The 15,164-nt window shown below is 34.8% G+C and overlaps 1 protein-coding gene and 1 long non-coding RNA gene across 2 annotated transcripts; one reads left to right on the top strand and one right to left on the bottom strand.

Moving 5' to 3' along the window:
• The first annotated feature begins 342 nt into the window (after positions 1 to 342).
• LOC134841217 (uncharacterized) lies at positions 343 to 15,075 on the top strand. Its single transcript, XM_063857064.1, has 3 exons — positions 343 to 596; positions 12,078 to 12,263; positions 14,826 to 15,075. Exons 1-3 carry the CDS (start codon positions 343 to 345, stop codon positions 15,016 to 15,018), a joined length of 633 nt encoding a protein of 210 aa, XP_063713134.1. The 3' UTR covers positions 15,019 to 15,075.
• On the bottom strand, positions 1,855 to 5,831 carry LOC134857329 (uncharacterized). Its single transcript, XR_010164896.1, has 2 exons — positions 5,179 to 5,831; positions 1,855 to 3,576 (listed from the first exon to the last, which is right to left on the bottom strand). It is a non-coding gene; the product is annotated as an uncharacterized LOC134857329 (long non-coding RNA).
• Positions 15,076 to 15,164: the final 89 nt, after the last annotated feature.

Genomic DNA, 15,164 nt, shown 5'->3' with positions numbered 1-15,164 from the left:
AACACATAAACATCCTTTAGTCTAGATTTAAGCGAACACACTCAATATAATCTCTTTTACACTTGGCGATGAGGTAAAGAGCTTCTATGAATGAGTGATAGGAAAGGTCTTGAAAAATTACCCCCTTTTCCAATCGGCCTGCTGAGCTTAATTTCAGTCAAATTTACCTAAAATTTGTATGGTTAAGCAGCAGTATTCAGACAACCGCGTATTCATACTCGTCAGTAAGCAGACAAATACTATATTAACCAAATTTACGAGATTAAAAATTAAAAATTTTGAATTTATTCCTTGTCTCGATTCTGATTGGTTAATATAAGATTTGTCTACTTACTGACGAGTATGAACACGCGTTTTTCTAAATACAAACCGACCGCATTCCTGTTTGTGTATATCAGGCTGTGTTGCCTGGCAGTCAAGCGGTTCTCAAGCAAACAGCAGTTTCTCTGTTGCGGCGACTCGGCGGGAGCAGTCATACTCCTTGAAATCCCCTCTTGTCTCAAGGATCCCAAGCCGGGGGAGCTGAGGGCAATGCATGCTTACATCGAGAGGGAGGAACAACATCACTTGTACGTGCAGGAGAAACGCTTTAGCAGGTACTACAGTTTTGATACATTCATCATTACGAGGCCAAACTGTGCACTGGATAGGCGCACAATTTGGTGTTTGTAGGTCTCCGGAACTCCAGAGACAAGTCTTTAAACATGTAAAAAGTTTGTCGGAACGATCAATGAAAAGGAAACGATCAAAGAAAAAAGTTTTTGTGCGTTAGATAAGAATGATCCCAAAAGTTAATGACTTGTCAAAACAACAAATTTCGTTTACGGGACTTATGATAGCTCGGAGCTATAATAGTTGCGATTGCAAAATTTTGAATAGAAATTTTTAGTCAGAAATCAAACTGCTGTAAGATGATTGCTCTCGAAACTAACCGGCGTTTTTGGCATTAATTAAAAATGGGATTTTTTAAAAATTAGTTGATCAAGTTTGAGAAAATTATCTTTTGCTTGGAAACGAAGTTGAATATAATTAACTGCTTAAGGCTACAGTGCTAATTAAAGTAATTCGAGCAAAGAAACTAATATTATTTGAAACGCGATATCCTCAAATTTAATTGATTTTAGGCGAAAAATGACAAAATGCGAATTCCAAGACAAAACTGCTTGGAGTTTGAGAAAAATTTTTATGGTACAGTTTAGTTTGCTAAATTTGGGTCTAAATTTAACCCCAAGGCTTTTTAGTCAATCAAAAGTATGCCGAAACTATTTGCTTAATTGCTGACAAAAATATATACAGTCAGTTTCTAATATAACGCAACAAAGCTTGAGAAGACGCAAACTTTCAAAATTTGTTTTTAAGCAAATATTTTAAGTTTCATATATTAAAATTGACATTTTGGCCACCAAGCGAAATTAAATTTAATTATACAAAACTGAGACGATTATATCCTTTCCTATTTCAAATAAATTGCACTATAATACTTCTGCTGAAATTTTAAGCAATTTTTGTCCTCATCAGTTGTTGCTTAAATTCAAACCAATTTGATGAAAACGCGTTTCAAATTTCAAATTTTATTCGTTTTGTCCTGATAATTTAAATCAGCACTGTATTATATTAATGAATTAAAGTAATGCTGATGCGTCTTGTTATCAAAAAAAGAGCGGACTGTGTTGCTGAGCGTTTTAAAAATTGGTTCCTGAGAAAGGGAATCAAAAGATAAATCGAGATTTAATTGATGGAGTACACAATTTGGTACAATTACGCAATTTAAATGAAATCAAAATCAGAAAAAAAATTTGTTGCATTTAAAACATTTTATAAGCTTCATTCATGTAGACTTTAATTTTTTGTGCCTCAGACAGTTGATAGCACTTTTATGTGAATATTCAGATATTTTCAAGAAATCACACGCCATATTGTTCTGTTAATTTTACAAGCTATTTTACCCATAAGCTGGTCACACTCTTCAAGGCACATTTTCTCGTACTCTTTTGGCTTCTTTGGAGATTTTCCGAACATCTCTTTTGGAATCGGAAGTTCTTCAATGTCTTCGAGATCTAAATTTTTGATGCCAAGTTGCACCAAGTCTAATTTTTCAAACACAGTGTCATCTTTTTTGAAAAGTTCAATTGCAGAAATGTAAGAGACAGTGGAGATTTGGTCGCCGATGTTCACTTTGTTAATGTTCGAACTCTCGCTAATGATTTCGTGAACTATTAACCCTAAATCTTTGTCTGAATTGCTAGTAGTTGCCGCTATTACAAAAGGACCTGGCACTAAAATTTCCCGTTCGGAATATCTTTGCACGTTGTGATGATGTGGATTTGTAATTTTCATCAGTGTGCACAAATTTCGAACTTCACAAGGTCCAAGAGGTCTGGCGTAGTCGTGAAATATAAGTTGACCTGGACGCAGTTCAAAGTTTTCAGGTTTGGTTTTGACAAAAATGTCTTTGGCGTTGTGTACTTTGTTGAAAATTAAATCCTGAAAAGATTGCAGATGTGTTTTTCGATTTTCGTTTCGGACGTTTTGCAGACCAGAAGTTTTTTTCAAGATTTGATCCGAAAAAGTTAATGGCTTGAACATAGTGCGCTTTTCAAGAGTGAAAACTTCTTCGTCTCTTTGATTCAGAACACAATGTTCAGAGCTAAGCACCGTATAAGTGCTGCTTGCGCTCGTAACAATTTTGGCGTCTATAATTGTACACAAGGCTCGTAACGAATCGCCGACAAAAACTGGTTTCAACTGTTGCGCATTATAGCATCCCAGATGAACTCGGGCCTTTTCACTGAATTTTGAGACGAGCAAAGATAAAGACAATGTTTTAAGCAGCATCAATGGTACCATTTGACTTTCAAACCCAAATTTTTCCGCCCAATTTTGACTGGTGTACATTGGGTTAAACGATAGAAAGCTACTGTGCCAAGCTGTCAACCAAGATTCACTGATGGTAACTTCAGAGTTGCTCTCAATTACTGAACCAATCTTGAATTCATGTTTGAGCCCGGTGCCCAGTATTTGACCCTTAAGGGTTTCGTTTTCCGTACAGATTGGTGAGCCAGATTTTTTCATGACTTTGCTTTGTTCTTTTTCTAACATATTGAATGCCATTTTTATATGCGGTGGGCCAATCATAAATCGTTCGTGCTGCTCGGAACGTGAATAAATTCCAAGTCCAGACCGATTCGGTTCCACAAGTTCGCGAGCCCATTTTAGGTCTTTTGAATCTGAAGAAAATATACGATTAGCTTGTATAGCTTGAGGCACATTCACAGCAGTTGCACCCGAGAATCCGGCATTTTTCATTTTATGGTAGAATTTTTCGGAAGTTGACAAGTCTGACGAAGTAACCGCTCCTGCGATTGGAGCTATGCCATAAGCACGCGATACGATGACTACCTGTGAAACAGCGGCTTCGTCGACAAGTGAATCGGCTTTTCCGAGCGTTATTGTAGTGTTACAGCTTAAACTCATGTCGTAATTTCCGAGCCACAAAGCGGCAATTTTTCCAGAACTTTTTGCAATTTCAGCTGCGTTTAAATATGCCATACTACACTCGATTATCGGCACCAACCTCTGTTACGCAAGCAGTTTAAGCAGTCATACTTGCTGTGCTACTGCATCACGAGAATAAAATAGTTTCAACAAAAAAAACGTTACCTAATTTTTTCAATTTTCTCAAACTGAGTTAATTTTATTAAGAGTAATGAACGTACTGAAGACTCTAATATAGGTCTTGCTGATTTTTTTTTGCTTTTTTCCAGGAAGAAGTCTTAAAATTTGTTCACGCTCATTTTTGATTTTTCGCGGTTTGACTTGTGATTTCTTTTTAAGTTCACTGCATTTCTATTGTTAAATGGTAGGCAAACTCCGCTATTGAGTAGCAAAAGTGTAAAGGTCACGAAAAACGTGATCGACTTTTAATATCGAAAACGCAAATTAAGAATCAGATTCCCCAGCGAAATAAAATTTTTATCTGTTGATCCAGTTTTCTCATTTGAGTTTTATTTAACAAAAAAGGTCCATCATAAATTGTTCTACAAATTCAAACAGCTTTAAGGCCATTTATTTTTCGCTGAAATTCAAAAATTGAAGATTTTTGAAAAATATGTCGGCTTTTGTTCAGTTTCCTTGTGTTCATTACTTTTTTCCAACTGCCAGTTGGCTATGTTCAAAAAATGTCCATCTTTTTGTTCCGACTTTCGATACGAATGTAACGGAATATTTGTGCTCGGGGTGGGTTTTTTTCTTCAGACAAATTTCGACTTTTTAACTAGCCATTTTTGACGAAATTTTTATATCATTCGAAAGGTATTGTTGTCCTAAGCTTAAATTTGAAAAGATATTTCACCTGTGATCATTTTTCGTAAAGTTATGAGGGTTTAAAGATTGCCATTTTGGCCATTTTGACCAATTTGGGACAATTAACGCGCGATATAATTCGCGCTATTAACGCGTAAGCGGAGATTTAATCCGTCTTATAAATCGTTCCAAATTGGTTGAACGAAGCTTATTTGTTACAAAGAACAAAATATCTCTTTTTGAACTTTATATGGCGTGTGGGGTGATGATTTTCATAAAAAGTTTCAAATTTTAGAAAAAAAAATTTCGTTTTATTTTATTTCATTTAATTTTTTTTAATGTTATTACTGCTGCCCATAAATCTTAAAGGCAGTCGGAACATTCACGGCTTTGCCCTGATACGAGCAGTCTTGTTTGTTTTTGAATTTCTAAGAGGTCTAAAGCCATATATTATTTACTTTGAAAATTTAAAGTTGAGATTTTTTCAAAAAAAAACAAGTAAGTCTCAGTTTTTTTGTTTCCCTGCGTTAATTGACTCTTTTCTAGCTGATTTTTGGCTATGTTCTGAATTCCAAACGGAATTCAAAAAACTACCAATTATAAACAGTATTTGAAATTAAAAAAACTTCAACGTAATATTTTTTGTTGAATTTCGAATCTATTGTTTTGAAAAGCTTCATATTGCTAAAAAAATGGAGTGAAACAAATTCAATACTGGGTAGCATTTGTCGAACTATGCATTCCCATTTGTGCTAAAATTCGTGATTTTTTAAGTCTCGGTAACTTTTTTAAAACAAAAATTGGAAATTTCATTTTTGATAAATTCGCTTGAGCTTTCGCATGCCGCTACAAATATGACTGCCTAGATCAAATCACCTTTGTTGTTTGCCCTCTTTTATGATATGAATTCATAACTTCTTCCACATGAAAAACGTCTTGCTTGCAACTGATTTTCGGCAAAACAAATCCACTAACTTGATCAACTGAAAATGATTCCACGTCTTTAATCATTTCAGTGTGATCTTCGATTGCATTAATGCGCACTAAAAGCGGACGCGATTTGAAAAGTCCTTTCGAAATAGCATTCTCGTAAGTTTTTCGAATGTGTGATTTCTCGGAAATGGGAACGGCGTCTTCCATGTCGAGAACAATGACGTCACACTTTGACTCCGCCGCCTTAAGCAGTCCAGATTCAGTTTTCTTGGCAAATAACAATGACCTGATAGGGTGAGAAAAGCGCGAGGCCTTGGCTCTCGGATATTTCCGAAACTGAATTGTTGCGGTCAGATGTTTTAATTGTCTAATTAAGTCAAACATATTTAATGACGAAGTTTTTCAAACGTCCCCAAGCAGAAAAAATTTTTAAATAATCGAAATTAAAATGAACTAAAACAAAATTATCTGGCGTCGAACGTCAATAATGAAACTTATCAAGCTTACCACGGCAACAAAAGTAAAGTTTATTTTCAACAAAAACAATCAGGACCGTGTGGATATATGATATATTATTTGCTTGTTCAAACTTGCAACTTCACTCAAATGCGAATTTTTTAAAACTTGGTATATAATTGGTGCTTTTAATTTTCGGTGGTATATAAGAGAGCCGAATTTCAACCAGCCAAAGTATCAACCAGCCGAATGTACTTAAGTGTTATATAAGGTTAGTGTTATAAAATAAGCAGATGATGTTCTAAGAGCAGAAAAACAGAAAACTATTCACTTTTATTGTTTATACGGGCTAATTTATACTAAACAGTTATTAGAAACGTCAATAATACCAACGAAAATGAATTAATCAAACATGACTTGCTTAATTTCATCAAGTTTGTTTTTATAAATTAAAAAAAAGATTGTCTTATAAAAATTGATATTCTTATGTTTTTCTGCTTTTGGACCCATTCTGTTCTTGACCATCCTGCTCATTGACTGGCCACCAAATTTCATTGACGTGAAATAATTTTTTGGCTGGCTTATATACTCCGTGTATTTTTGGTTGGTTTATACTTCGGCTGGTTTATTTACTCTCACACTTTTGTAAAAAAATATATGTCTTACTTGAAGTCTTTTCTTTTATTGTTCCGACTTTCGATACGAAAAAAAAACGGAATAATTTTGCTCGGGGTGGGTTTTTTTTTCTTCAGACAAATTTCGACCTTTTAACTAGCTATTTTTGAATGGTATATTTTTTGTACCATTCAAAAAGTATTGTTGTCCTGAGCTCAATTTTGAAAAGATAATTAACCTGTGATCATTTTTCGTAATGTTAAGGGGGTTTAAAGATTGCCATTTCGGCCAATTTGGGAGAATTAACGCGCGATATATTTCGCGCTAATAACGCGTAAGCGGAGATTGAATCCATCCTAGAAATTGTTCCAAATTGGTTGAAAAAAGCTTATTTGCCATAATTAATTTGTTACAAGGAGCCAAATCTATTCTTTTGTACTCTATATAGCATGAGGGGTGATTATTTTTGCAAAAAATCTCAAATATTATGTAAAAAACTTTCATTTTGTTTTATTACATTTAAATTTTTTAATGTTATTACTGCTCCATAAACTTTAAAAGGCAGTCGGAACATTCAGGGTTTCGCCCTGATATGGGCAGTCTTGTTGTATTCGTATTGAGTTAGAATAGATCTGAGAAACTATGATGCTAGCGTCATTTTAGTTTTTGAAACTTGAAACAGACAGAGCATTGCCGAAAAAAATTAGTTGGACCTTCAAATAGGTCGTTCTTAATGATGGGATTGCGTTTACTCAGTGTTCATTTTTCAAATATTAACAAACATAGCCGGTTGCTAGAATGATTTGACCACTGATTTCAGAAAAAAAGCAAACAAATTTTTAATTTTTCTGTTGAAAATTCATTTGAATTAGAAGAAAAAGGTTAGAATGAGTGATAATAAAACACGTCCCAATAACCAAAATATGAACTGAAATAAAATTGTTGAATAATTAAATGACTTGGTCTGAAATAATAAAAACGAGTTTTCAAAAAATGTTTTGATCTTGGAATTGTTTGAAAATCTATGACAAGCGTTTTTCCATATCTGAAAATTGCATGATACGCTTTTTGGTCAACCCGTGATGAGTAAAATGATAAAACCTCAAGCACACAACATGAAGGGACACGCCACTTCGGGACACTTCTATTCCAAGCAACAAATTCCGAAAAGAAAATCTCGCAACAACTCCTAAAAACAGTTGCATGCTCATTTTTCTCATCGCAGCTTGAACAAAAAATCTTTTTATACAAAATTTATAAATATAAAAAATTTCTTGTCACATAATTTCCAACAGTTCCAGAACTTCGAGCTCATGGAACTGTTCGGAATAGTATAAAATGAATTTAACGATATATGAAAAATGTATAAAATTTTTTTTGGTCAGCTTGCGATGAGTAAACTGATGAAGCCCAAGCACAGACCATAAAAGGACACGCAAGGTTCTACAGTTTTTTCCAAAGATGTTCTGTCAGTGGTTGTTTAATGTTGCAAACCTGCTTTTGAAGACAGTTAAAGTTTCGCAGGAAAAATTTTGCAAGCAACTGAAAAAATGGCAAAGTTCGTTCGAGTGCGCTTTTAACATGCTTTTATATGAGAAAACCAAAAAGAAGAAAAATAACCTATAATTTGTTAGATACGTCATTTTATTTCGATTATTTTATTTTGATTATTGTTCCGACTTTAAGAGAAGGTGCGTAATGATCTTGCTTGTTTTTTTTTGCTTTTTGTACCATTAGTTGGTTTTGACGCGTTTTACTATGGTCAAAAAAAATTTAAGTAGCAGTTAGAACTTCAAATAGGTCGCTCTTAATGCTGAGAGGGCGTTTATTCAGAGTTAACATATTTGCAATTTCTTTTATTTATTAACAAGTATAACCGGTTGCTACAAAAATCTGACTATTGATTGAAGAAAAAATAGCGAATTTAGAGAAAAAAAAGTTTTTATAAAATCTTTTTTTTCCTCCAATTTCCTGATTTTCTATTGAAATTTTTTGTTACTTTTTTATTTGAAAGTTCAAATGAATTAGGTGAAAAAGGTTAGAGTGAGTGGTAATAGTGGTAATAGTAGTACAAACATAGAGACAAAATTGTGAATAAAAATAAATTTGTTTGAGGAGAACCTCTTTTGAAATTGTCTAATTTAGTATGGAATAAAAGAAAATGAGATCTGTTTTGACTTTTCACAACGAAAACATATTTTTTGAAATTTTCATCGCATTCTAAATCATAAAAACTGGAGCTTCAAGATAGAACAAGTTTTTTTGAGTTGAACGAAATTTGGAAGAATAACAAACTACGAATTAATTACTTCCATCCATTTTGTGAAGTGGTCGGAACGAAAAAAAAATGTTCTCAAGTAAATACGATTCAATATAACAATAATGCCGGGTTGATCTCTATAAACAAAATATACTTGCCATACAAATGTTTTCAAAGATTTGTTATCATGTAATTCCTAACATTGAGTGTATTGAAAAATGCTTGTCATACAATTGAACAAAAATTCATAAATTTGGGGAACATTTTTTTGTTTTTTTTTCGTCACAAAACCGCATTAATGTCAAACAAATTTTTTCGAGAAACAAATGCATGAAAATTTTTGTGCATTTATGTCTAAAACGTAGGCTGAGTTTTTGTGCAACTGAATCAAAAGTGACTATGAAGACTTTTTGGCAAAAACTATGCTGCAGTTTTCAACTACCTAACTTTTTACTAGAATAGAAATTTTCCAGTCATAGACAAGAGTGTTCCGGTTTCTAGTTGTAATTCTGGGTGACCTTTAATACAAAATTTTAGTGGTGACACTTCAAATGTACATTAATTTGGACAAAACACATAAATCATAACAAAAAATGCTCATCAAACAGATTTTTAAAAAAATTGGTTATAATAAGAATTCTTTCAACAAAAATTGCTAATCATAAATTTTTTAAAGATTTTTGAAACTGAACATGTTTACAATTGTATGGAAAGCTTTTTTTTATCACTGAAAATTTGTAGGATCTGTGATCCTAACACTATTTTGGCAAACTAAGAAACTGTCTTCGAGATTGGCAGCAATATTGTAAAAAGATTAAATATTACGTAGTTTGGTATTGACTAATCAATACGATACGCAGAACCAATTAAGTCACCAGTTTTGAAATTGTTCGAATCCTTACAGAATTAATCCAACCTCCAGTAAAAATTTGAAAAGCAGTAAATTGACCAACATACCCAACCGCACCGAATGGGAACTAAAGAAACTAACGTTATGAAATTCATAGGAAGGATACTAGAGATGGATTGACCCCGGAATTCAAAAAACCGGACCTCTCGTACCCTGCTGGCCGAAGTGATAACGGTTGCCAGAAGAGATCGAACGTCCCTATCAGATCTCAGTATCTAACGGTTAACGGAGGGACCAAAATTGAGAATGTAAGCAACCTAGCTAAGTAAAGCTTAAGTTAGAACCAGCATAAGTTTAGAACCCCAGCGATATGGTAGGTAGTGACAAGAGCCATGTTATTTTATAATTAGAATGAAATCCGTCTGTTGAACCGCAAATTTTTAACAAATGGGAAAAATACCAGTTTAACGCCAACAAAATATAGAACAATGGCATACTTTTTTATGGAAACAATAGACACTAGACACTAGACACACACACGCACACACACACACACACACACACACACACACACACACACACACAAAAACACGATTAAACTTGGTAGTTAGGACCCCCAGAAAATTCCTACACTGGATATGAAAGACTGACCCTTTTGATCCCGGGGGTTCTGTTTAATTCACCCCGTGGCTCTGTAGACATTCAGGACCAAAATTATGTACTAAACTTTGGAAATAACATCGGAAACTGCTCAATCCTCAGCCTTAGCCCTCAAAAATTGGAGTCGGTGAACTAAGTGTAATTGATTTTTCCATTGGGAAAGAACCCGAAAAAATTAGGATATAGCTGTTGAGTCGCACTGTTGAAATATTGGATTGATTAAGATTAAAACTAGGCAGACATCGGGTTGAACTTAACTTTGATAATTGGATTATTGTTAGTCACTGAACTAAATCAACGAAAAGTAATACCAGAAAAAATTAGCAGTTTATATAAATGTTATGAAAGCGGCACGGGATTTTATGTTAATAAACAAAATAGATGGACAGGATAATTTTTGAGTTCCTAGGAGGCGGCATTTTGTACCCCTAGTAGACGAATTAACTTCCCCTCACAGAAAGAAAATTGGACTGAATTAGGTTATAGATTGGAAAATTAGAAACTTAAGATACGGTAGGCACATCTGAAAAAGACCCCTCCTAGCCCCAGGATGTCTGAAGGCTAATTAGCTATTTAAATTTAGCCCTTGTGAAGCTGCTTAGCTAAGGCAAACATAACTGATTTTGAGCGGAAATTGAGCTGGATATTTGCTTTGGCATTTGTGTTGACGTGATATCTATAGTGAATTTGGCATTCATAACAAGTGTCCTCGGGAAAGTTTCCTTTGCGCCAGAGTACCAAAATAAGTGACAGCAATTGTGGTGACGATCGTAAGAATAACTAAACTGAAACTCAAATAGACAACCATAGCAAAAAAAGTTACATACAGCCTACCTATGACAGAAAAATTGCACTGAGAGAGCAGACAGTTGGTTCTCATATTTGGTTAGAGAAGAAATTAATTAGAAGAATAGTTAGTTCCCAAAGTTAGAGAGAACAATTAAGCAAGCAAAGTTAAGTATTTTATCGGATTGAGTTTTTGAAGTTGAAGAGTTTGGAATTAAGTCAAGCGATGATTGACGAGCAAGTAAACGAGGCGCTGGCCGCACGGAAAAAACGCGGGCTTGGTTATAGAAGTACTTTGATTGTAGCTAGCTCATTAAGACCTCTGTAATTTACTTTTATATGCTTGGATATTGAAGAAGAAGTTACATATTGTGCCCACGATTTGCTGAATTAGCTGAAAATGCAAGGAAGAGCCGAAGAGAGAATATCACGTGGGAGGGGGAAGTTGGGTAATCCTTTGATCGGCCGATTTAGTCTGACCACTAAATTAGCTCTTTAGAGATTGTGGATAATATCGTGTCGGAATTTCCCCGCTATAACAGACATAAAGTGGAGAAGTTCTATGGCTGTACAGTAAGAGCGTGTTTAGAGGAAAGGTATCCCAGCATTTCTACAAAATGTTAAGATAAGCTGTTTTGGTCAACCCGCGACGAGTAAAATGATGAAGCCCCAATCACAGAACATGAAAGGACACGCAAGGCTTTACAGTAGTTTTCAAAGATTATTCTATCAAAGGTTGTTTAATGTAGCAAGCTTACTTTTTCTAAGAAAAATAAGTTTTACCAGAAAAAAACATGCAAGAGATTGAAAAAAGTGGCAGTTCTTTCGAGTAAAGTGCGAAACATTATACTCGTTTTATGGGATATTTTTGCATCATTCAATGGTTTCAATGCGTTTTTTAGCGTCAATTACCAACAATCGTTTTTTAAACGCGAGCGATTCTTATGTGTTTGTTGCATTTGCGTTTGTTACAGCTCTAGTTTGCTTGCTTTTTTGAATTATTCCTTGGGAAATAGTTTGATGAGTTCATTTTTGTAAATAATTTAATCGAAAAATTTCTGATCACTTTTAGTTTGATAAAACCCTAGAAAACTTCATTAGCCTAAAACATATAAACCGCGTTTTAATGGTTTTACTCGTTCCAGTGGAGTAATTGACTTCATAAACGCTTTGCAACTAGTTGTCTGATGGGATTGTTTGTAAATATTTGATTAGACCAGTAAAAACGGGACAGTGGGGGGACAACGCGGCCATGAATGAACAGCTGGCAAACTTGTTCAAGTCTGACGAGGCAGCTGAGGGCCAGCAGAAGATACAGGAGGAGTTCCAGGAGTACTTGGAGATGGAGTATGAATTGCAGCACAAGTTGGGCATATACAAATTTGCAGATGAGGACAACAGGTAGAAAATCTTCAAAGGGGGGGGCAATCGTTAAGTAGATCCATCAAATATTAGACCCCGTGAACATCACAACAAGCCCCCACCCCCATTAAACAATTTAAGTTAACATGTTCAACACCCATTAAACAGACCAAAGTTAACAAAAAACTCCACCCCAATTTTTAATGTCTATCAAAATTGACGGAGAGCTGGGTGTAAAAAAAAACTCGATTTGATTGGCTGAAAATACTAAATTAGAAGCAATAAATATCTTACCACCTAAACGCTGTAGAGGTATATATACTAGCCTGATCCAAAAATTCGTTTTTGTGTTAGCTTTTAGGAGTGCACTCTTTCCATTTCTCTTCTGCTCAATTAACTTCGACGGTAGGAGCAAAAATTAATGCCGGGTTAACAGTTTGAGGCACGCCAAAATCCATGCTTGTTGTTTGAGCCTGAAGCAAAGTTTTAAGCCCAAAAGAGCTACCAAAAACATAAACACCTTGATCAAGTCTATTTAAGCGGTGAAGCGGTTAAGTCTAGGCCTCTCTAGCAGAAGATCGGTCGTTTGATGCTGACGATGTTTGTTTGAGGGTGAGGCAACATTACCCAGGACAGAAAAAAAACACGAAAAGTAATCATAAAGCGGCGCAGCAACGGTTTTCTGAAAAGAATTGAGGGGCTCGTATGATCATAAATGATTGCCGTTCAAAAGTGTCCGTTACCCATTGAAAATGCTTTACCACATTCATTTTTGATCGATGATCTATAAAACTTTTCTCAAAACAATCTTGACGCCAACAATGAACTCAGACTCTTACATAGGTCGCGATGATTTTTTTTTCAGGATAAGTCTTAAAATTTGTGGTTTGATTAAATTTTCTGGCGCTTGATTTTCGAACTTTTTTTAAGTTCAGTTCATTTATTTTGTTAAAAGGAGGGCAAAATCAACTATCGAACAGCAAAAATTAAGGTATCGAAAAACGTGGTCGATTTTGTTTCAAAAGTAAAATTCCATTTTTAGATTTCCCAGCTCAGCTTTTCAAAAAGGGTTAAATTTATCATGCAAGTGTTGATTATAAATTTTGGTGTCCTACAATTTAATGACATACAGTTTAACAACGTACATTTTAACACTTAGTCATTTCACTAATAAACAATTCAAATCGACAACAATATAACTCCTATTTTCCAGTTTAACACAGTACCTTTTAACACCCAGTCAATTCACTATTAAAATTAATGCCGTATGAATTCCTGATCTTAACTTTTATCACACTAAATTAATCCTGCAATTAACACACATACCATACAGAACAACTTGGTTTATCTTAGTTATACATGCTAAAAGGAGGCTTCCTAATTTACTTAAGATTCTTATCTACAAGTTTGTCAGCTTCTTTTGAAAAAACGTTTCCTTGCAGACTCCCGGAAACGTAACTAAACGGAATAACATGACTCGTGGCTTTGCAATTTAATCCCAGGACAACAGCCCTTATTTTCGGGATGCAATGTTGGGACTACGGGCTGGCAAACCCTTCAGCTTTGCGTTTATGTGCCAACAGTTCAAAAAAAGCTAACAAAGCGATCAGGTCATAAGTTTGAGTTCAAGAATGATTCTAAAAAATAATGTTTTTAAGGCTTTTGGCATTGGTTAAACCTTTTTTAAATTTCTATAGCGGCTGAAAATTAGGCCATATTAGTCAAAGGACGTCTAATTATTTGAGGGCTTTTGAAGTTCTTTGAACTATAGCTTGTTTTTGGTTCATTATGGAACGATTCATTGAAAAAATTGGCAAGGCCACTTCATTTTGGTTTGAAACGTTTATATTGAATTCATTTGCAAGGTCATTTCTGTTCAAAACTTACGCGAATTAAGTAGCGCGAATTTGTCTGGCTTTAAATGGCAAAAATTTCTCTCGTTTAATTCGTTTAAAATGTAGCGATGTTAAATTGCTAAGGCAACAAAAAGTAGGGAGTGAAATTGTATGGTTTTAAGTTGTTTAGAGTTAAAAAAGGGGCGAACCATGAATTTTCAAGACCATCTCTACTTTCTTTGAAATTCGAAAGCTACGAATTTAAAAAAAAGTAAACCTGCGCTTTTTTTTCTGTTTTCATTGACGCTTTTCCAACTCGCTTTGCTTAATTTTGAAGATTGCGCACCAAAAATGGCTTTTTGGTCACGGATATCTAAAAATTTTTAAGTTATAGTAATGGTACAATTTCTTTTTAAAATTTTTGATATATAAATTAGGGAGTTTTTTTGACACGCGCGTGTTCTCAAAATTAGTATATATTCGTTAATAAAATTAAACCGTTACCAATTGATAGCTCAATAATACACTATTTCTTACATGATACAAACATAAGATTTCGGACCAAGTTAAAATCCTCCACCTCAAAGCCGTTCGAATTTTCAGTCAGTTAGAATAGAGCTATTTACACGCAGCGCTTAGCAAACTTAAATTAAATTGAACGCTGTTGTGGAGGATCTTGACTTGGTCTACTTGGGGGGAGGGTGATAACTTGATCCAAAATATTGAACTAAATTTCCCTTTTTGATTGACCTCTTTTCTTCGACAGCAGGTCAGATCGGGGGACTAAATGCGGACAGCAAGAGAAGAGTTTTGAGGACGGGGGGCACAGTCGGGGGGCAGAGACCACAGGGGGTAGTCAGGTGGGGGCTAACTCAACTACCACTTCCTACGTCACTTCGGCCTCCAAAGTAGCCTCCGATTTGTACTCGTACTCATCTGACGAGGAGAAACACGAGTGATCGTTCATTGGATTTTAATCAGCCTGAGGCTTTTAAAATTGACAAAAAAAAACAATAATTGGATCTAAAAAAGAAGGGCAAAGAAAACTAATTCATCAAAACGCCATTGAAACCGATTCGACCGGCACCCGAAGCTCCTTCAAAAC

This window comes from Symsagittifera roscoffensis, chromosome 1, assembly GCF_963678635.1.
Source record: "Symsagittifera roscoffensis chromosome 1, txSymRosc1.1, whole genome shotgun sequence".
NCBI lineage: Eukaryota > Metazoa > Xenacoelomorpha > Acoela > Convolutidae > Symsagittifera > Symsagittifera roscoffensis.
Note: the sequence above shows the minus strand (reverse complement) of the source record. Positions and strands in the feature narration are given on the sequence as shown.